Genomic DNA, 23,401 nt, shown 5'->3' on the forward strand with positions numbered 1-23,401 from the left:
AATATTTATTTGTAACTTTATTTTTATTGTTGACACTATTACAGATAGATAGAATGACCACAACCATATTAACAAACCAAAAACCTGTGCACAGAAACAAGATGAAGAAAATATATCAAGATGTTAACTACACTCTTTGGATGGTGAAAACATGGGTGAGTTTCTCTTCTACATTTCTGTAACTTCAAAGTTTCTATAATGAACACATTTCATATATAATGGAAATATATGTAGTTAAGGTGGACTACCAAAACACTAGAATGATGACCTTTCAAGGAAATCGAGACAAAATAACCATAATCCCACAACCACCACACAACTATTTCTTGTTTTCCATCTTTCTTCCCATCTTTGACATTTATGCATACTTATCATTAACACCCTAATAATCACAGACTAGTGCACAGATCAAGATGTTAACAGTAATTGTTGTTGGGTGTTGGGAATATGAGTGAATTTTCTTTACTGAATTTCCAAAGTTTTCTATGAGTATGTATTATATTTGTAATGGAAAATACATACATAAAATTTATTACCAAAACACCAAAGATTATTTAAGAAATTTGAGACAAAATATTTAACCAAATTCCCACAACGACAACACTATTTTAGTTATTTTCCACATCTTTTCATTTTAGACTTTATGCACACATATTCAACACTGTTATCAAAAGCTTGTGCACTGAAACAAGATGGAGGAAATCAAGATGTTAACAGTAGTTGTTGGGTGTTGGGAATATAGGTAATTTTTTAAAATAATTTACTGTATTTTCTAATTTTTCCTCTGGGTATGTATTATGCACACAATGGAAACATACATAATACACTGTTATCAGGACATTATTATAGGGAACATATGAAAAAATTAAGGTGAAAGTATTTAACCATAATTCCACAAAGGTAACGTAACAGCTATTTTGAATATACATTTTGACACAGTTATAAACCTGTGCACAGAAACAAGAATGAACAAGATAGAGGACAGTATATGTCTTTGGATGGTGGGGATATGAATTTTTTTTCCTCCACTTTTCTGTATTTTCCAAGTGTGTGATAATGAGTTCAAATTATGTTCACAATGAAAATGTGATCATAAACTTTTTAGTAACACTACCATAAAGAACATTCAAGAAATTTAAGAAAATAATGCTCAACTATAAGCCTACAACACCACCACCACAACAGCTTTTGACTATAAGCGTATATATTTTTAAACAGTTATAACTGTAGTATAAATATACTTTCGTGTCCTGCTTTCTCCACTTAATGTTCTGTAAATATATTTCCACGTTGCTACATAACTCGTGATTATCATTTTTAAACAGCTGCATTAAGTGTCCACAGATAGGTTTGAACAATCATTCTCTTGTTTACCATTTGTTACTACCTTTTCACTAACTGAAGGTTGGAACGGACACCCTGACTTACGGCAAGTTGCTTTCTGAAAAGGGGCTACCACTGCCAACAATGTTAACACCAAGTAATGAACCCACAAAGTTCACCCCGACATCAACACTGATTCTCGTTTCAAGAATCCTCTTCCCATGTAGTACACTTCACTGCCCCCCAGCTTTCCTGATGTCCGTTCCAACCTCAGGTCTTCCTATGCAGCCAGCCCTCACCTACACCATACCATCAAAGGCTCCTTTTCCAAACTGCTCAGGACACCCCACTCAATTCATTCTCAGAAACTTGGCCTTCTACAGTTCTTGCCTCTGGTATTTTCTTCTGTCTGTCTCCTCTCCCCTCCTAGATCTGGTGATATATTAGGACTCCCTTCTTTGGCTCACTCATTTCTGCTTCTTGCTCTCAGCTCTACAATCTTCCTAAACTTTGACACTCCCTGCATCTTTGACATACTTCCAAGCCCTAATCCTGCAGATCCAGAAGAGTAAGATTCAGACACATTTCCCCCAGTGGGTACTTTAATTTTGCTTGTTCAAATGATCTACACTTATATTTTGCAAATCTTTTTTTTTTAAATTTTTTAAATTTTAAATTTTTTTTTTCCAGCCAACTCAAGGCCAAAAAAAATCTCTTAATATAGTTATTATGCAAGGGAAGGGAAAGCAAAGGAGCACAGGTAGTCCACAGAATAGGACACAAGAAACCTCAAGCTGTGAGGTCAATTTGTAATTAAAAGGAATACTAAGATTAGATGAACACAACACTCAGAAATACTCTAGGAGAGCTGAAAAAGAAGGAACAGATGTTAACAAAACAAATTAAGGCTGCTGGGGAACCTGAGTCCATGTTAAGCTTGGGTTGACTGTAAAGAATTTTTTTTTTTTAATGCAAGTTAGACATGGAGTTAGAGGGTCAGATAAATAACGAAGAGAATTAAGTTAGCGATAGAAAGATCTAAGCTCCTGGGCACCTAGGGTGCAAACTGACTCGTGGCAGCATAGCCTGATGCTGCACAGGGGACCCAAGCCATGTTGCTACTTGTCACTTAAGGCAGGAAGCGCACAAAGAAGTGATGAAAGGTCATTAGCCTGCATCATTATTTACAGCATGAGAGCCTCTCCTATGGTTCTCAACCTTCATTAGGCACTACTGTGATCTAGTGATGGTTGTAACCCATTCTTTAAAGGCAAAGATGTAAGATTTACAGGGAAAAGCTTCGGGTTTTATCAATTCACTATCATCAAATACATATAGAGTTGGTTTAAAAAAAAAAAAACCAGAACACAAATGTGTAATATTTTTGCATGAGAACCACTTCAACAAACATAACATGTGGCAACCAATCAATTTGGGTCACAAAAAGCCAATCCATATATTGTAAAGCCTTACACAGTATTAGGTTCCAAAGTGTTGGTGCAGATGAAATGGCTGCAGAAAGAAGCTGAAGTACTTCTCTTTTCAAACAGTAAAGAGTAAAAGACATGTTATCTATCATGCCTACAGCTTCACAAGACTATTTAAGGGTAAGAAACAAAACAATTACTCAAAAAGATACTGACAGGGTTCAAATAATGCACAATAAATCTTTCTCAGGATCTAAGACACTTACAAATATAATCAAATTTGTTGCTCTCTTCCTCCTCCAAAAAAAAAAAAAAAATTCAAAGAGTACCAGGTAAGGTACCTCTCTGCAGAGTAAACTGTAACTGTATATCATATTAAATCCAAATATATGTGATCACTGTTCTGCCATAATTTGCTATTTTATATACACCTCAGGAAACACTATATATACGTTACACAAGTATCATTTACAGTTGATTTGGGCAACCTTTGTAGTCTGGAATACTCACAGGGTTTTCTCAATCTGATTACTTGGAAAGGTAAGATGTGTGCTGTGGCTTTCCCACATGCAGACACTGACATCTGAAGGGGAAAGCTTAAGACTGTGGAATCTCCACATTCGGTCTCTTTTCAATCTGAGTTTAGAGATGTTAAGTCAGGTGTGTAACACACTAAGGTTAAGTCTCCTACTGACATTATCATGGATTGGTTTGAATTCTCTGTGGTTTGGTAAGGGTCAAGTCCTAGGTGAAGGTTTTCTAACCTTTACCCCATGCCCTCAGCCAGTGTGGGTATTCTGGTGTCTGGCGAGGGACAGGCGGTCATTGAAGAGCTGCCCACAGACGTCACATTTGAAGTACTTCTCATCAGCTTGATTGGCACCACCTGTGCTGGTGCTGGCACGTTCGATGTAGCCTGAGCACTCCCCAAAGGCATTTGCAGGCTCAAATATGATCACGCTGGCATGAGTTTTCAGGTGCTCACCGAATGCTGTGCTGGAAGTGAAGGTTTCTGTGCATTCATGGCAGTCATAGTATGGTTCTTCTACCTGAATCTCTTGATCTTCACCTTCTTCTGGGTCTTCAATTCCCACACCGTCAGGCTCGTCGGCATCTCCCTCTGGCTCTTCAGCTTTTCCCTCTGGCTCTTCAGCTCTTTCTTCTGGGTCTTCAATCCCTGCACCATCTGGCTCATCGGCATCCCCATTTGGCTGCTCGGCCTCTCCATTTGGCTGTTCAGCCTCTCCAATGGGCTCTGCAGCCTCTCCATCTGGCCCTTCAGCCTCTCCGTTTGGCTCAGCAGCCTCCACCTCTGGCTCGGCAGCCTCCACTTCTGGCTCGGCAGCCTCCACTTCTGGCTCGGCAGCCTCTACGTTTGACCCCTGAATCCTCAGAACTACTTGTGGAACGTGGACATTGGCTTCAACTTCCTGGGCTGCTGCTGCTGCAGCTGCTGCTGCTTCATCTTCTTCTTCTTCTTCCAGATGAAGCTCCTTATGTTTAGTGAGGACTGTGCTATGAATAAAGGACTTACCACAATCCTTGCATTCATAGAATGGTATAGCTCCTTTGAGGGGCTCAGTAAGAAATGAGGTGTGAGTATAGGAGGACCCATACTCATAGGGCTCATTCTTATGAACAGTTACGTGATCTGCAAGTTCTGCTGGGTTGACGAAAGATTCTCCACAGACCACACATTCAAAGAGTCTCTCTTCGGTCTGACTTCTCTGAAACTCAGTGAGGGCTAAGCCTGGAATGATAGCTTCCTCAGCCATCTGGCTCTCCTCCAGTAAATCATCTTCTCTATGAAGTCTCATATGCTCATTAAGGGCAGAGCTATGAATGAAGCCTTGTCCACACAAAAGGCATCGAATGGCCGACCCAGCAAGAGCAGGATTCCTCTCTGCGGCACGATTCCTCCGTGGCTTCATGGGCAAGAGGGCAATAAAACCATCATCACACCCCTTCATGGAATACAACTGGTCTTGTTCATGGATTCTCTGATGCTCGAAAAGGAATGAGCTATGAATAAAAGATTCCCCACACTTTGGACATTCATACAGCTGCTCTCCAGTGTAATCTCTCTGATACTCGCTGATGGAATGGGTGTGAATTACAGAATGTGTGTACTCCCGACTGTCAACCAGGCACTTCCTGCTGTGGACTTTCTGATGGTCTGTGAGGTCTGTGAGATCCACAAAGCCCAGGCCACAGTCCTCACATTCATAGATTTTGTCATCAGGGTCATCCTTCTGAGGGTCTTCCATGTCTGAGCCTTGAATGACAGGGTCTTCAACTGTCTCTTGACCATGGGTCTCCTCGCCGCAGGTCTCCTCGCCGTGGGTCTCCTCGCTATGGGTCTCCTCCCCATGGGTCTTCTCGCCTTGAGACTCCTTGCCATGAGACTTCTCTTGGTCATAGAGTTTCTGGTTTGTATTGAGGTCTTTGCTGGTAGCAAAAAATTGTCTGAATTCTTTACATTTGTTCCACGCTTGCTCTTTAGCATACTGCTCTTGGGCGTAACTTGTCTGAGGGTCAGTAGGGGCCAAGCTGCGAATGACAGACCATTCATAATTTCTGCTTCCAGAGGGCTTCTCTCTATCATGAATCTTCTGGTGCTCAGTGAGGTCAGAGCTATGAGCAAAGCACTCCCCACACTCCTGACATTCATAGAGCATCCCTCGAGGGTGAAATGTTTGTTCACCAAAAGGCAGAGTGTGAATTACAGAGGTCTCGTTGCTCCTATGCTCAATGTATTTCTTTTTAGCACGAGCCTTCTGGTATTCACGGACATTTGAGCTGGGAACAGAGAATTCACCATCCTTCTTAAATTCACCAGATCCCTCTCCAAGAACACTTTTCTGAGGTTTGGCACGGGATACACTCTGTATGACAGAGTCTTCATAGTTGTGATTCTTACTACCCCCTTCACAAGGGTTCTCTCTGGCAGGAATCTTCTGTCGCTTATCATTAAAGTCTGAGATATAAATGGAGGATTCTCCCTTTTCATTAGATTCCACCAATTCATTTCCATTGTGACTTCTTGGAGGTTTGGAAGCCACTAAGCTATGGATAACAGACCTACTGTATTCCCTTCCTTCAGAGGTATTCCCTCCAGCACGAACTCTCTGATGGTTGATAGCATCGAAGCTCTGAATGGTAGACTCTGCCATTACTTTTGGTTTACTGGGCCCTGCTACACTGTGACTTTTCTGAGCTTCCACAGACGCTAAGCTATGAATAACAGATCTCTCATATGATTTCCCCTCATAGACATTTTCCTTAGTGGGAATCTTCTGGTTTTCATAGCGGTTAGAGCTAATGGTGAATGCCTTCTCGTCCTCATCACTTTCAAGAGGTCTTGTTATAGTATGACTCTTCTGAGATTCAGTGAATGGCCCACTGTGAATGACAGATTTCTCATACCCTCTGCCTTCAAAGAGATTCTTTCGAGAATGAATTTTCTGATGCTCACTGAGCTCTGAGCTTTGCATGAAGGCATCCCGGGAATCTGTAAAGTCATAGAGCTTCTCCTTATTGTAAGTTTTCTGACGCCTTTTAAGGGACTGACCAGGAATAAAGGTTTCCTCACACACTTTACCCTTATTTTCAAATGGGTTCCCTCTAGTATGGATTTTCTGATGTTCTTTCAGGGATGAGCTATGAAGGAAAGTCTCCCCACACACCTTACATTCGTACATTTTCTCTTTACCATACATTTTCTGAAACTCATTAAGGGTTGGGCTGGGCCTAAAGATTTCCCCACGCTCACGTTCACGTTCACGCTCATTATCTTTGTCATCCCCAAAGTGGATTTTCTGGTGCTCAATCAGGGCAGAACTATGAAGGAAGGTTTCCTTACACACCCTGCACTCATAGAATTTGTCTTTGCCATATATTTTCTGAAGCTCACTAAAGGTTGGGCTAGGCATGAAGGCCTCCTCACACTCCTGATTCTTACATTCCATAAGATACCCTCTAGCATGAATCTTCCGATGTTCAGCCAAGGCGGCACTCTTATTGAAGGTCTCTCCACAGTCCTTACATTCAAAACGTTTCCCTCCAACCTGACTTTTCTGAACTTCACTGACAGCCACACTGTGAATAAAGGACTCACCATACTCATAGAGGTTCTCTCTAGTATGCATGATCTGGTGCTCAACAAATTCTGAGATGACACTGAACGACCTCCCACACTCATCACATACATATGGCATTGCCCCAAAATCAATTGGCTGTGACTCGGTAAAGGAGGGGGAGCTGAGGCTGCTCAGGCTGCTCATGCTCATGGCTTTTCTCATCTCACTACCACATTCAAAGGGCTTCTTCCTGGGACAGGCTTTTTGATCGTGAATCGAGCCCTTCCCATCTGTGTCAAAATGATAGCGCCTCTTTCTTTCAAGAACTCTCTTTCTGGAAACAAGGGTTGAATTAAACCTAAAGCCTCCCCTAAATGCATTCCCTTCATAAACCCGCTGCTGGATCACTGACTCCCTCTTGTTCAATGAAACGTCCTTCCAGTTATCATCTGACATTCTGGGGAATCTCTGTGACCGGTCGCTTGACTCCCTTGCTCTTCCCGATTTGGAACTGCGTGACACATCCTTGATGAATTTTTCCATTATCACTCCGTGGGAAGATTCATCTTCACAAATCCCCCGCCGGTGGGTTGATTTTTTGGCTTCAGGCATAGTTTTTAGACCTGGAAAGAAACCCCAAATGTAAATACTCCCTAGTCCCCATAAGAAGGACAGTGGGACTTGGAGGGGTGCACCCTTCTGTGATGTTTAGGAATGCAAAGTGTAGAAGGTTCCTTGATAGCATCTCACTGGTTGTGTGGCTCCTCTGTGGGATGTGCCTCCTGCTTACCTCGACTGGTGCTTGGGTAGGCACTTCTCTTGGATCTTGATGAGTGGCCCTGCGTCATGTGGGAGTGGCCATCGTCTTCAGCAAGCTGCACTCCTGGTCACAAGGACAATATGATGCCTCAAATTCAAGTTGAGGACCAAGACTCATCACCATAAATTGATCTTCATCTTTCACTGAGCCACTAAATATGAGATGGCCCATATCTGATTCCTTGGATGTCAGAAGACATTTGCTGTCTCATTTCCCTACTATCTATTCCCTAATCCATTCTAATCTACATGTAATTCTTCTGACTCCACTCAGAAATGTGTACAAAGATCCCACATGTCCCTGAAATCAGTGCATTGTCTTTTAGTCTTCACCTTCTTGTAACCACTTTTTAAGTCCTCTTTTTCACTGGCCTTCTTCCTCTTACCTCACGACTGCTCTTCCTCCACCCACTCCCTCGAGGCCCCATGGCCTTATCGACCTGCAGCACAGCCAACTGCCCACTACCAACTTGGGCTAGATGTCTTCCAGGAAAGTCCACATGGGAACTCAGGATCCCATCCTGAATGTCTACGTGAAAACCTCCAGTGCTACCGCTCTGGAAAGAAGTATCAACTCTTGTGGCAAGAAGCATCTCCCTGCTTGTCCCCACCCTGGAAAATGTATCTTTACCCAAAGCCAGAGGCATTTCTTAAAAAGACAAATTTCATCATTTACTCCCTCTTTTGAAATCTTTCAAAGATTTCTTCTTACCCTTGGAGTTCAAATATATTAATGTGGACTCTTAACATCCAGCTTAAAAAGGAGCAAGATGACAAAATGCTCCAATGACTGGACTGGGAGTGACTGAGAGAAGCAGCTGCTTACCCAGGGAGAGCAGCTTCCTGTAGTTTTCCATGTTGTCCTGGATTGTGTTGTGAGGTTTCCTGTCCTCAGCGAGGTCCACCACATTTTGGTATGATTCAGCATCCTACAACAGCAAACACAGACCTCTCAATGGAGTCTGTCCCCACTGATGTTCAAAGACAGAATAATGTTGGCGACATGGGAGCTACATATATGAAGTTATATAGGAAGTGCTCACGGTATTGGGGTTCTGAGTGATCCAAGTCAAGTGTTACTAGGGGCCTACGTCGTACCTACCTTGGTGCTACACTCTGAGGCAGATCCCAAAGACGCATGACACATATTCCTTGCCCTCATGCAGCTTATAATTTGGTTGGAGAGAAAAGACTCATGAAACAATTAGAGAACAATAAACAATAAATTGGGGTACAGATAATAAGTGCTAAACGGGTTTTGTAGAGGGACAGTTCAGGGTGGGCCTGAACAGTGTGCAAAGGTTTGTGGAGGGCAGGTGGGGCCTAAGTGGTGGGTGAGATTATGATACATATAGAAAGGGATTGGTGGGAAAACTTAAACAGACTAAACAGGCACAGAGTACTCAAGGAACAGAAAGAAGACACACACATTCAGGCAGACATCTGGTCAGGATGTGACTTAAACCTCCCTCCTGGTTTCTCCATGGCATAGCATGGCTACATTAAGGGAGTCTCCAGTTTGCACCATTTCCAAATAACCCAGGAATAACTGTAAGCCCTGAGGACATTTTTATAATTGCCTTTTCTGTTTTAATGGATATTTACCTAAAAAGGAATTTTAAAATTCCTTGCATTACTGAGGAGAACCTTCTACCAGGATTCTAAAGGACCTTTGCTTATTGCCAGAGGGCTGACTAGAACTGGTTTCAGGGAATCATGGTCCCAGGAAGAATGGCACTGAGGCTGGAGAGAGACTTAAGGAGGGAGATGGTGCTGTGGGAAACCCACAGGCTTTGGAGCTGGACAGAGATCTGGGTCAAAGGAGGATTGCACCAATTATGAGCTGTGCAACCTTGGGAACGGAAATCTTTTTGAACCTTTCAGGTTGTTCTTCACCTGTAAAATGGGGAGAAGAGCATCTATCTGCTTTGCAATACTGTGGGTGAGGATTTTCTGCAGTGTGATATCTTGCTTAAATATTAAGAAAAATTATGTAAAGGAAATACAAATGTTTTGATATTAAATCTACCATAGTTCTATTGCTGGGAAGAGGCATGGAGCAACATGAAAAATGTAGCAAAAAAAAGAGGGTTTGCTGAATAAGGTATATCTACCACAAAAGACAAAGAGGTACGGGTATCTGGGTTTAAGAGGGAAGCCTTATCCATGCACTGCCTGTGTCCTGCCACAAAAAAGCAGAAACAACAACAAAAACTAAGTAGGGCAAGGAAACACAGCAGAGCTTCACAGATAAAATTCTTTTTTCACATGAAAGAAAAAGCACACTTTGATTTAAAATTAAAATCTAGGCCAGTGGGCAGCCCTAAATTGGTTGTTCGCTTTGTGTTTGTAATCAACAATGACATCTTAATGCATACGAACTGCAATCAAGTTCAGTGGAAGAGACGCTGTTCTGAAAACAATGCTAGTATGGCACAATGTAGTTTTCACAATATGATCTATACGTGTGAACAATTAAGAGACTTACACATGAAGCTAAAAGATGAGAGAATTTTCTGTTGTGGACACCTTCAAAATGTAATTTATGTCATTTGCTGCTGGTGTTACCACCACACTGCGTCAGTAGGAATCAGTAGCTTCCAGACTTTTGATTATGCAGACATGGGGCTCGGATGCCAATTCTTCACACATTGTCAAGGAAGGGCATTTAAAAAGCAAAACAAGACAAAGCCCAACTACCAGGATACCAGTGGCCAGGCCCACACATGCCTCCAGCCTTCTTCCTATACCCCAGCCACCTGGCCCTTTGTTTAGTTCCTATCCCACAACTTTAGCTGAGCTCTCCCTAATGCCTGGGGTCCCCTCCCCCAACACCTGACCCAGCGTGCTCCTGGCTCTAAATGGCAACTGTTAATGCCTCCAAGACATTTCCCTTCAATCCAAATCAAGGCCGTTGTTACAGTTTCTTGTTAACTCTCTATTTTTCCTTGAGGGCACTGAGAATGATGAGCAGTTACGTACAACATTTGTGTCAATATTTATTTGTGTGACTGTCAAAAGCTTCTCAGGGCAGGGTCCCTCTCTGTGTTGCTCACTGCTGTGTCCCCCAGGGCCTAGGCCTGCTATCTGACATGGGGTGGGTACTGATATGTGAAGGAAAGGAAGGCTCAGCCCAATGGCTCCTCCCTTCTTTGAGTCCAGTCAGTGCTGGGGTCCTCCTCCACACTCCACCATGTATAGGTGACCCCTCTCCTCCTTCCTAAAAAACAAGCTCAAGTCCCACATTTTTTTTCCCTTCATGCATCTCCCTGGCACATGCTGCCTCTTAAACCACAACTGCCATAATTGTTAACATTTAACGGTGTGCCTACCATGTGCCAGGTACTTTATGTATGTGTGTGAGTGACTTTTCACAGCAGCCCTGGGAGCAATCACCATATTCATTTCACAGATGAGGAAACTGAAATTCAGCTTAGTTGAGTAAATGGCCCAAGGCCACACAGCTAGCAAGTGGCAGAGCCAGGCTTTAAACCCAGCTCCTGTCAGCTCCAGAGCCTTTGTTCTCCCTGGCCAGTCTACTCTGCAGACCGACAGCTTTCCTGGCTCCCTCCTGAGGACCAGAAACATCTCCAGAGTCACTCTGCTTCCCTGGCCCTGTAGGGAAGGGCCAGTGTGACCAGCCTACCAAGTGACACGCATGCTGAGGGGGCAGGGGCTCCTCTGACCACATGAACGACACAGAAACAGCCAGCAGCAACCTGGGCTACTTGTCACCTATGGGATGGGCCTGGGCTCCTCCTGGAGTGCTGGGGCTCTCACCCCAGGTGGGACTCTAGGGGGCAGATAAACACACCATCTGGGGAAAGAAAGGCATCTCTGCCATGAAATGAAGATGGCCTTTCTAGAAAGAGAGGAAACCTGAGCATACCTGAGATCGGGACTCATAAGCCCTGGAGTCCCTGTTGTCATCTCTGTCCATTTCAAAGCTTGTTTTCACCATCACAGGAAGGGAAAGATCCCGCTGAGGCATCCCTGTGAAGAGAAAAGGCATCAAGAAGCAGCAGGGCCCAGTCCATCCTGCAAGTCCCAGGTTTGTCCCACTCAACTGTGAAGCCGGCTGGGGTGTGAGTGTATGAGAGCAAGTGCTTTTCTCTTCTCTGCATTCTGTGGCTGCCTCTGAGGAGTCCCACAACAACCAGTGGCCCTACAACAACGCAGACCCAGGGCAGGGCCAGGGGCCTTGCCTCATCCTTCTGCTCCCAATCTCGGAGGTGGTTCAGATTGTGCCCAAGCTGTGTGGGTCCAGGTGCAGTGCCCACTAGCCTCATCCTTCGGGCACAACCTCTGGGTCTCCCCAGCTGCAATGTGTGACAGGGAGATGGCATCAGAGACACCGTCCCACAGGGTCATGGCTCTGAACAATGCCTAATGTGTTGTGAACCATCACTAAATGTCACTCACTCCTGCTATCCTTCTCCTGATCAATTTTAGGGTGCCCTGCTGCCCACAGCAGTGTTCTCCAAGTCCAGGAAGAACAGGAAATGATTTCCAGCAGTATGGACACCAACAATACACTGGTGTGATGATTGATTCCCTTCCAAATCTCAGGCCTGGTGCTCAGATGTGGCACTTCCCTAGCATTGCAGGAAGTCATGGCAGACATTCCTAGTTAACAATATTGTTACAATGTGTCTTTCATTCTCGCCTTCTGCCTATGGCACTTTATACTAGTTTTCAATTTTTGCAGTGGCATAGTCTTTCATACAGAAACTTCTAGTTTTTTTTTTTTTAAATGCACCAGCTTAAGAACACTGAGCAAATAGTAGTTTAGGTGGCAACAGGTCTGCGTGGTGAAACCTGTGCTGCTGGTACTGAGTGGAACTTCATAAATAGGAGCCTTGGACTAAACTTTTGGAGAAGTGGAATATAGTCCAAATAGAGCAGCAGAAACTTCGAGGCCCTGGCACTTTCCCCTTGAACCTGTGCACAGCACATGCTCTCTATCTCCTACTGAGAAAGAAAGTGGTTAAGACTCACTGCTTCTTGGGTTCCTGGTGTAGGGCCAGCGGTCTCGTGGCTCAATGTCTCTGCTTCTGCCCCTCCGGTCCCAGTCCCGCTCACCTGAGCAGGTGAGACATTCCAGTGTTAATTAACAAAGCACTTCGACACACCTGTTTTCCCTGCACGTGCACAAACACCCCTCTGGAAAGTGATGCTACCCTCTTCCCACAAGGAGATGGATCCAAAACAGACAGCTCTAGATTCCCAGGTTCATCTGGCCCCTTCTTTATCATATATCAACATGGTTTCTGCAGGCTTTGCCCAAGTGGGGCTTGCTTCCAAGCAAGTTCCAAAGCTCAGTCCAATAGCTAACTCCCACTTCAGACTCTTTGCTGGCTTCCCAGTTCCTAAGGGGCTGAGTCCACATTCAGGAGAATGGACTGCAGACCCTCTACTGTCTGGCAGCTGATCTTAAAGTGCATGTTATTCTACTACAAAAAAAAACAAAACCCAAGAAAACAACACACACGCCCTCCCTGAAAGCAGTGCTCCCTATAAAAGCTCACTGAAGCATCTTTAATGAACTTTCCTAGGGAGGCTGGGGGTACAGCTGGAAGCAGCCTGTTGCAAATTCCAAATAGCTTTAAATACTTTATCATTGAATAAAATGAGATTAAGTATTTAAGGTATCTGTTTAGATATAAAAATGTCTCATTATGACATCAATTAATTTACCCTCTCCTCAGATCTCAGAGTGAAGGTGACCACTCGGGGATGGCGGGTCATCTTCATGGAGGCCCCAACCCACCGTGTCCCCATCTGGAAGCATCTGGCAGCGCCTGCCCATGGGTGACCAGTGGGGATGGGTACTCACCACCGAAAGGATGGACTGAGTGAGGTGGTGAGGACTCTCCTCTGTTCCGGGTCATGTCGTCGTCGCTGGTCACGTCACTGTTGTTGTCGTCTGAGAGGACACCGGTCGCCAAGTTACTATCTCTGGCCCATATTCTCACAATAGTTCCCCCCAATCCCTGAGCCGCATCTCCCTGTCACACACACAAACGGTTGGAGTGACCTGATCCTCACATTTCTGAGCTCAAAACCCTTCAGTGGTTTCCAACCACTCCTGACATACTAAAAACTGGGTGGGGGGAGCATGGTGGCTGTGACCACCCTGACCTCACTCCCAGACACAAACAGCCAGAAGGCAACCTCCTAGCACACCACACCAAAAAGGCAGGAGAGATAGGAGGTTTTCTCCCTTCCACAGAAGTGTCTCCTTTCCCTCTCCTGACTCAGGATGGTGGTTCTGCACCAGGGTGCTTTTGGCCGCCAGGGGATGCCTGGGCATGTGTGGAGATACTTTTGGTGGTCACACCCAGAAAATCATGATGCGGCTCAATATCCCACAGTACACAGGACACCCCCACTGCTGCCCAGGACAGAGAGTGATCCAGTCCAGACCATGTCGGAAGTGTGGAGGCTGAGAGCCCCAGGGCACACCTGAGGCCTGCAGTGACCACCATCACCCCGTGGAGACTCACCTTCCGGTTGGTACATCTCCTTGTAATTCTCCAGCAGAGTGACGAGCTTCTCACGGTTCTCCGGCTTTTTTGCTCGCACCCAAGGCTTGAGCTTTTCAGGGATGATGGTCAGGTACTGCTCAAGGACCAAGAGCTCGATGATCTCCTCCTTGGTGCGAGTCTCTGGCTGCAACCAATCGAGGCAGAGGTTTCGGAGTTTGATCAGGGTCTTCCGAGGCCCAACAAATTCCACATAGATTAAGTTCCGAAACCTCTGATGAAAAAACTCAGTCAGTTGGACCTTCTCCTATGATGACATCTGGCTCCTTAGTCAAGTCACTGTCTAGCTCATACAGATTTGGAGCCCAGGACTTCTTAGGTTTTGTGGCAGGCAAGTGCTTTGGAGGCAGCATTTCTCTAAGTAAAATTTTCACTGGAGGAACCAAACATGAGTCAACAGGAAAGATGTGGCAGCCTGTGACCGTCAGTACTCAGGGACCTGTAGATCGTAAGGAGATATACACACGTCCCAGAAGTTGAGGACCAGGCAGCAGTGGAGGCCACCTTACCAGAGGCATCGACAGTGCTTTTGGGATATGGGAGTCCCCAGTAAACAGGCAAACAACTGCACAAAGTTGGCCTCAGCACAGCAGTTACAAGCATGACCCCTGGGCTTCACAGAGACCTACTCCTGAGGAGTTGGCTCTGCTGATAACTATGCGACTGTAGGCAACTTGTCTAATGCCCTAGAGTCTGTCTCTGTAATCTGAGAAATGAGAATAACAGCACCTCCATCCCCTTCAGAATTGTGAAGCTTAAATAAACTAAGATACCCAAAAAGACTTAACTGCCCAATGCAAGGCACAAGAGAAATGTTCAAGGCCCTAGCCAGTACTAAAATCAGACGTCAGCATGTTTATTAGCAAAAATGAAAAGGGGAAGTAGGAGTTGGGGCAAATCCTCCCCTAACATTTCTTCCCTTAACACACAATTATTAAAACACAGTATACAACGTGTAAAAAATGGAAGACTACTAAAAAATATTAAAAGTACTCAACTCTAGGTAATATGACATTATTCCCTCAGACAGTGAGAAGTGACCATTGAGCCTCTTGATGCTACTGCACGTTCTTTTGCCTTCATCAATCTTGACAAAGATCTAATCTGTCTAAAAGATATGGCTTTCTGTTTTGACATTCCTTTCTGTTTCTTTACCCAGTTATTTCCTTGTCTTTATTATCTGCCCCCTTCCATTTTTTAAACTTTTGAGATTGGACATAAACGTAAAGATTTTCAATCTGTCCTCTTTTTTATGTAACCAAGTAAAGCTATACATTTCCTTAAAGCATTTTTGCTATCATTTACGTTTTATTGCGTATTTTTATGACTGGTCAGCACAACTGGTGCAACTAAGTAAGGCAATATGGGAAAGAAATCTAGGTCTGGGAGCATAAACTACTACTGGCTTTACTTCCAGAGAAGAAAAAAACCATATGCAACAAAAATTTTCTCCCTTTGTTTTAAAAGGAAAGCAAGTTTAAATTTTTTAATTTGGAAAAAGTCTAAAGGAAAACTGAAGGTGTTTCCATTATTCAGAGTCTCTCATTAGACATTATCACTTGGAAATCAATGTGGTAATCACGGTAAACTCATGTTTACTTGTCTCAGTGATGGGCTCCCACGTCCCTCCCTATGCGAACTGCCCTCCCATGCTCTCTCCTGCATGTTATCATCCCATGGAGCTTGGGCACCATCCAATGCAAATGCCTCGATCCTGAAGACCTTAGCGACTGGACTATTTCCTTGCTGCCTTCCTTCATAGGACTGAGAAACCACGGAGAGCACAACACAGATAATGCTCTGCTGGGCAGAAGAATCCCAAAGCAAGGGACGGTAACAGACCAGAGAGTCCAGGCTCCAGATGATTGGTGTGACATTTCAGACATGGTCACTTTAACCCAGGACAGGGCAAAAGCAGAGGTCTGTGCCTGTGAGGGAGACAGGCAAGGGCAGACGGCCCAACTCTGCTATGTGGCAGACAGACTCAGGAGAACACTCTGGTACCTGAGATGATACTAGCCCTCATCCTCAGGCAACAGGATACCCTCAGATATGTAATCACCTGTCTGGGAACAGGATCCTTTCTGGAACTTCAGACCAAGCAGCTATCCACAGGAACAGAGTCAAAACACAGGTACCTGCAGACGTTTTAAAGGAAGAAATACATAGACTAAGAATATGAAAGACATGTAGAAGGAGTGTCAGAGAATTAACGCCCCAAACAACTGGGGACTCAAATAGCGCTGGGGTGATGCCTTCCATACCTTCAGGGAAAGGCCATTCCCATGCTATATAAACCATGCCAGACAGGAGAAATAAAAAGCTTTCAAACTGTCTTTATGAAACCAGAACAAGTCAAAAACGCGACAAAGATGTCACTAAGAAACCACGAACCACACTCATGAAAACAGAAATAAAAGTCTTAATGCTGCTGTTATTGAACATTATTCTATGCAGTTCTACTCAATTACAATAAGACAAGAAAAACACCTCTGAGGCACAAAAAGATAAAACTAACATTCTCTTATGTAAGATCTATATACATATATATGCTTCTATTCTGTGAATTTCTCTCCCTAACAGACATGAATTGAAGCATAAAGTACTCTAGGTGAAAGCTATATATCAGAATGGTAGGCTTATAGAGTTCAATAGGAAATCAACAATTTTTTTTAAAGAAAATACAAATAGCCCAACCTGACTCAAGAAGCAGAGAAAAATATGACCACTAGGGAAGAAATCTAAAAAGCTGAAATAATGTAAAGAGCAACTTCCCAAATAAACTTTCTGTGAATAAAATATTTACTGTGTTATAAAAACCATTCCAGAGCACCGAAAAGAGATGGAGGACTTCCTACAATTAATTATGTGACCACTTGAATGCCCATATGTATCTTGTCACAAGGTGGATGCCAGCTTCTGTGCCAAAAAAATAAAACGCATTGCTTTTCCTCAAGAAATTCAGGATTAGAGTAAACATACACAACCTTCATTTAACATGCTCAAGATTTTCTGACCAGGCCAAGAGAACTTGGCCCTTGGTCAATGGAAACCACTGAAAAATGGAAGTTATTTTTTTTAACAGAAAAGCCTTAAGAAAAATCAGACCTGAGCTACTTCCCACCATGGCAGAGGAAACTCATTTGGGAGTAAAGAGCGAGCTTTGGAAACAAAACATCAATCATAAAGCTGGGCAACATATGTTTGTATGCCCGGGAAGAAACAAGCACACTTACATACTGCCTGTGGCAATGCAAATTTTACCAAAATTAAAAGTGCACATATCCTCCTCTCCTACAAATGCTACTTCTATGAATTTACCTCAGAGATATGTAATGACCTATGTGCAAGAATACATTCATTGAAGTGTTGTTAATAGACAAGATATGTTATGTTCGTATAATGAATTACTATGAAACCCTTTAAAATAAGGCAGGCAACTCTAAATAAATGAGTATGAGATGATCTCCAAGATAGTTAAGTGCAAAACTGGACACAGCACTGTATACAGCATTCTAAGAAACTAAAAACAGATGTGCTTACACAGACGATTTCTAGAAGGATATATAAGAGACCATTAATGATGACTAATAGCAATTGCCTCTGGGGAAGGGAACTAGGGGCCAGGAAAGGGAGGGCAACTTACTTTTTCATTGTATATTCTCCTTTTGTTTTTTGTTTTTATTTTTATTTTACCATGAGCATGTATTACCTAGTCAAAAAAATAAATTCAAAGTTAAAACAAAACAATAAACAAAACTACTAGTAGAGGCCTTTAGAGGTTGTGCTACCCACGGAGTGGGTGCAAGCAGCCGTAACATCTTTACACTGATGCCGAGCCCAGGCTCTCCCCCACTCCCCTCCCCATCACCATCCACAGCTTGAATCCATGGTCATACCCTAACCTGGCCATTTGCAGGTACGTGAAAGTCAATTTAGAAAACCCTAAAGAATCGACTTTGAAACCTGTTAGACCCAATAAATACTTATGATATTGCAGTTGCAATCTGAATATATCCCTCAATTACAACCAACAACTGTCAGTACATAAATACAATGCCATCCCCTTTCTTGGCAATTCCACTTCTGAAATCTAACTCACAGATCCATCTGCCCATGTGCACAGATATATAGTTCAAAAGTGTGTTCACAGAAGCACTGTTTACAACAGCAGAGAACAGGGACAGTCAGGCAAATGATCAAGCATAATTCCAATGGCAGAGACCACTGAAAGGCCACCACATGGGAAACAGGAAAATAAAGATGGGCCCGACTTTTCTGCACTATTAAAACCAACCAAAATGGGACGGGGAAAAGTATTTTATAACATAGATGACAGTTAATATTTGAAATGTAAAAGGCTTTTGGCATTAGGAAAAATAGCCCAATATGAAAATAAACAACAGTAATACACAGAGTTCATAAAATTAGTGATAATAAAGGCCGGTTACTTAACATCAGAAATCAAAGAAATGTAAAATAATACAATAAACATTTTTTTGACCTGTCGAACGGGCAAATGTTTAAAAGATGAAAATTGATGCTGGTGAGGGTGTAGAGAAGCTGGCTGATGCAGGCATGAACCACATTTCTGGATCCCATTTTGGCCACTGTTTAAAGATACTAAAAAAAACACCCACTTCTTTTGAACCAGCAATTCTCCATTTAAGAACAAATATAGCCAAGTAGATAAAATGATAATAAGAAAAAAAGCTAAAAAGTCAGCAGTAGCTGGGCGCAGTGGCTCACGCCTGTAATCCCAGCACTTTGGGAGGCTGAGGCGGGTGGATTACCTGAGGTCAGGAGTTCGAGACCAGCCTGGCCAACATGGTGAAACTCCATCTCTACTAAAAATACAAAAATTAGCTGGGTGTGGTGGCAGTTAATCCCAGCTACTCGCAGGAGAATCACTTGCAGTGAGCCAAAATCACACCACTGCACTCCAGCCTGGGCAACAGAGCAAGACTCCATCTCAAAGTCAGCTGCACACTATGGTTTAACCTTTGTATGTACAGCTAATTTCTGGTTTGTAAAAGGTAAAACCCTGAGCACAAAATAATGGCAGGTAACACATTTTACACATGGAATGGTGAGAAGGGACGAGCACCACTGACAGGGAAACGTGTTCTGTGTTATTGCTACGTAACCACAGTCCTAACACAAGTCACATTAGAGCAACCCAGAGCCAAAGGCAGGAAGAGGAAGTGCTGGTCAACCTTCTCCTGCAGGGCTACCTGACACAAGGTGGGCCATGTGCAATGAGGTTAGCTGCCTTCCTGGCCGAGTGACCCAACCTTTAGCCTTGGATTCACCCCGTCCTCTACTTGCTGCCCAAAGAGCAACTAGCAGTGGGGCCAGATGCTGAATTTGCACCTGCTAGGGCCACATACTTACCTCACCCTGACTGGGGAAGACCAGATCCCAGGTGACCTTCTGTGACAGTGAGTCTGGACAATCAAAAGCATAACTGCTCTACCCACTTGGCCCCCACTTCCCCAGGCCAGCTTCTCCATGACAACAGCCACACCTACCACTGAAGAAAACAGAAGATACGTGTTTGCAGGTGCTGAGAGGAAGAAAGGTCTAAAGGCTTGCCTGATGCTATCAAATGAAATATTAAAGCTGAGGAGTTAGTCTGCCCGAGGATGGCCTAAACCGGCCATCAATAAAAATGTAGCCTATTAATCAGAGCTGTGCTTGAAGATGTATGAATCCAACAGAACAACAGAGCACCTGTATTTATACCCTACTGCAAGGCCCCATGGGCAAAGACTCTGTTACCTTTTTCATCTCTGTATTTTATAGGTGTTCAGTAAACATTATTTGCACATAGATGCAAAAACATTTAATAAACTCAATCTAACAAAGTCCAAATAATAGCCCATGATCTTGAAAGGCTATTCCAGGAATACAAGGAGGATGTCCCATCAGGGTAAACTGTTATATAAAGGATGAAAGGGGAAGGGGAGCCCATGAGCAGTATTTCCAGTTAAAAAACATTTGCAAACTTCAACAGCCTTTCCTCAAAAATTCTTAGCAGAGTAAAAGCAGGAGACCATCTAAGCATAATAAAGACTTATCTCAAATAAATGCAAACAAGCATATTATTAAACACTGAAGGTGTTCCTCTGGAAGTGGGGACAAGGAAGGGACAGCTATACCACAACTACAATTTAACATGACCCTGGAAGTCCTAGCTAGTGCAACTGAAGAAAAAGAAAAGTATAAATATGGGGAAAGCATTATTTCGAACTACAAAACCGTATGAGTAAATACAGCAAGAGAAATAATTCCCATTAATAGCAAAACAAATAAATAAATCTCCATAAATAAATTTAACAAAGTTACCTGCAACTTCAAACAAAATTTCAAAAATTTACAGAAGGAACACAAAAATTAGCCAGGTGTGGTGGCATGCACCAGTAAGCCAAACTACTCAAGAGGCTGATGCAGGGGGGCCCTGGGAGGTGGAGGGTGCAATGGGCTAAGATCATGCCCCTCATTCCAGCCTGGGTGACAGAACTAGATTGAATCACCAAAAAAAAAAAAAAAATTACAGAAGGGCAATAAGTCTGAAATAAATACATAAAGACATGTGTATCACATTTAAAAAGCTCCTTTTTATTTTGAGGTGGGGAGTTTTTACAAACTGATAATCCATTTCTTCTGGAAGAATAAATGTACACGAGTATCAAGACAACCCTGCATAAGGTCTATTTGGAGTGGGAGGTGGTTTGTCTGTAAAATGACTCCAACACACGAAAATAAAGTGTTTTTTCCAATATAAGGATATAAGCACTAGGACAAATATACCACTGGGACATAACAGAGTCCAGAATTCAACTGTGTCAAAGTCTACAGACACATGGGGACTTAATTTATAATAAAGGACTGGAAAAGGATTCCTTATTTAAATACAAACTAGGAACTTTCTTACAACTAAATGGCAAAGAATAACTTTAACAAAAAGGCCATGACAGGACCGCTAACACCTCAGTGTTTGGTTACTCAAGCATGCATTTCTAGAATTAGGGTTGGCCTTTGACATTAGGAAAGGCCAATATAACCACTGCTGGCATGGGGCCTCCCCTAAGAAATTAGGTATTTCAACTACACATCTCTGGAAGGCTAAGGCCACTAGGGCCAATGACAAACATACTTTGTTCTAAGTAAGTTACTGCATCCAAAAATCAGCATCCCTCCTGAGTTTTCATTAAAAAAGGAATGAAAACAAAGTATTTGGCAAAATGTTACATAACCATTAAGTCGTGCTGTCAAGAAATGTTGCAGCTTTATTTTCTGATTATAAAAATAAAACACAGCACTACATGCAGGTATTGTAAAACATTCACCATAGAAACTGCAAGCCACACCCACTGATTAAGTTTGTTGCTATTAATAAATCTTAAAATCTATACATATGTTGTTCTTACTGCAAATATTCCCATTTACGTGTACAAACAGAATGAGAATGTCCACACAATGGAATATAATGCAGTTTTCAGAAAGCAAAGCTATAGATGGAGACCTTGAGTGCGAACTGTTTAATAAATGGCATGATCTCATGTATGTAAAAAATAGTTAAACCTATGGCAGTACATACAAACTAAACTACATACAAACTAAACTGGAAGAAAACTCACATAAACTTGTATTAAGACTATTCATAAAATAGGGGAAATCTATCAGAATAAATGATTAATAATAACAACGAGTCTCTGTGTCCTTTTCCATCTCTATTTAAAATGTTATTTTAACTTCGCAATCAGGAAAAAAAAACTGAATATAAAAATGAAGTAAATGCAATTACTGTTTCCTAGGGTGTTTGTTTTCCTTCCTGCCCAGCTTGTTACAGCACATCAGGCCCTCCCCTTTCCCTGCTGGGGTCCCCATAATACAATCTCCCTCTGACCCTTAAGCACTCCTACTGACGGTACCCTGTGGTCACCATCTGTACCTCCCCTCTCCAGTGACTGTACCACAGAGGGGCTAACAGGCATCAAGCTCCATTTCATTGACAGCTGTCTAGCCGTCATATGGCTCAAGACTGAACTCTGGCCACAGGACAAACCCATATCCTTCCTGGCTTGAAGGTGGGCTCCCACACACCCCTCATTACTAAAGCTTCCACATCTCCCTCTGCTCTCTCTTCAGAGCAGGACTCAGTGTTAAGTAGTAGCCAACAGCAGTTACAGGCACACGAGGGCTAGCTGACTCTGGGCCAGGGAACAAAGAAAGGTCACTAACTTCAAGGGGAGGGAGGAGAGGTGCTAAGTGTTGGGGCCACTAATAAAGGATCCCTCTACACAGCCAGGCAGAAAGGGTGCTTCTGGGAGTCTGGCATTCTTTGATCTCCAAAGGATCTTTTCTTTACACTAAATGTCTAAACATGAAACCTCTCTGTATACAGAACAAGCTTGGCATTGCCTGCTGCATGACAGCATTGCCATTGAAGTCTGGATGGTGGTACTGATGCCATTCTTTGGATATTTTATGACAGTTTACTTTATTCCATTAAAATGAGTAGAAAATAAACGCATGGATCTCACAATTAATATAATAAATAAAGATGAAACTCATCAGGCATCCTTGCCATAAGTCAGGGAAGATGTATGGCTTTAATCAGAGAAATGATGGGTCACTGTTCAACTGAACAGGGAAGAACTTAATTAAAGAACACATCATGCACTAGAAAGCGTCTGGAACCATGTGTGAGAAGAAATCCTGTGACTCCAGTTTGGCCTGAGGCTCCCACATCCCATCTGATGCAGGAGAAAATCCACCGAGTCTCCTTCAGTCCCATTTCTATTTACTTACTTTGCTCCCTCACCACGGTGCACCTAGATTCAGCCCCCTAACTCGTTCTACCTACCTCATTAAAAGGGGGCTGGAATTGAGAACTTTAAAGTCAGGAACCGAGGAGGTTACTCTCTTCGTCTCTCAGGGACAGCGTAGTGTGTGGTCTCGTCTCTCTTCTTGTTTGCTCCATTCTCCTGCCTCTCTCTGCAGACCGACATTCTCTACTTCAGCATGCACATGGAGTAAGATGCTGTCCCAGCCCAGGCCTACGTCACCTCCCAGTTTAAATGCCCGACACTCAGTGTCCCTTCATCCAAATTCTCAGTATAAAAGTGCATGCTACAGCCTGATTCCTTCTAGGGCAGTGGTTCTCAAACTCAAGACGTGCAGAAGAGTTGCCTAGGGTGCT

General features: G+C 43.2%; 1 protein-coding gene across 1 annotated transcript; it reads right to left on the minus strand.

Moving 5' to 3' along the window:
* PEG3 (paternally expressed 3) lies at positions 1-23,401 on the minus strand. The gene is given in 10 exon segments (XM_058425996.1): positions 1-7,452; positions 7,620-7,712; positions 8,475-8,577; positions 11,538-11,641; positions 12,647-12,730; positions 13,485-13,574; positions 14,155-14,423; positions 14,425-14,632; positions 16,256-16,331; positions 23,066-23,401. Coding segments are annotated over 8 exon segments (4,788 nt in total). The 5' UTR covers positions 14,547-14,632; positions 16,256-16,331; positions 23,066-23,401; the 3' UTR covers positions 1-3,529.

Source organism: Hylobates moloch, unplaced genomic scaffold (genome assembly GCF_009828535.3).
Source record: "Hylobates moloch isolate HMO894 unplaced genomic scaffold, HMol_V3 SCAFFOLD_12, whole genome shotgun sequence".
Taxonomy (NCBI): domain Eukaryota; kingdom Metazoa; phylum Chordata; class Mammalia; order Primates; family Hylobatidae; genus Hylobates; species Hylobates moloch.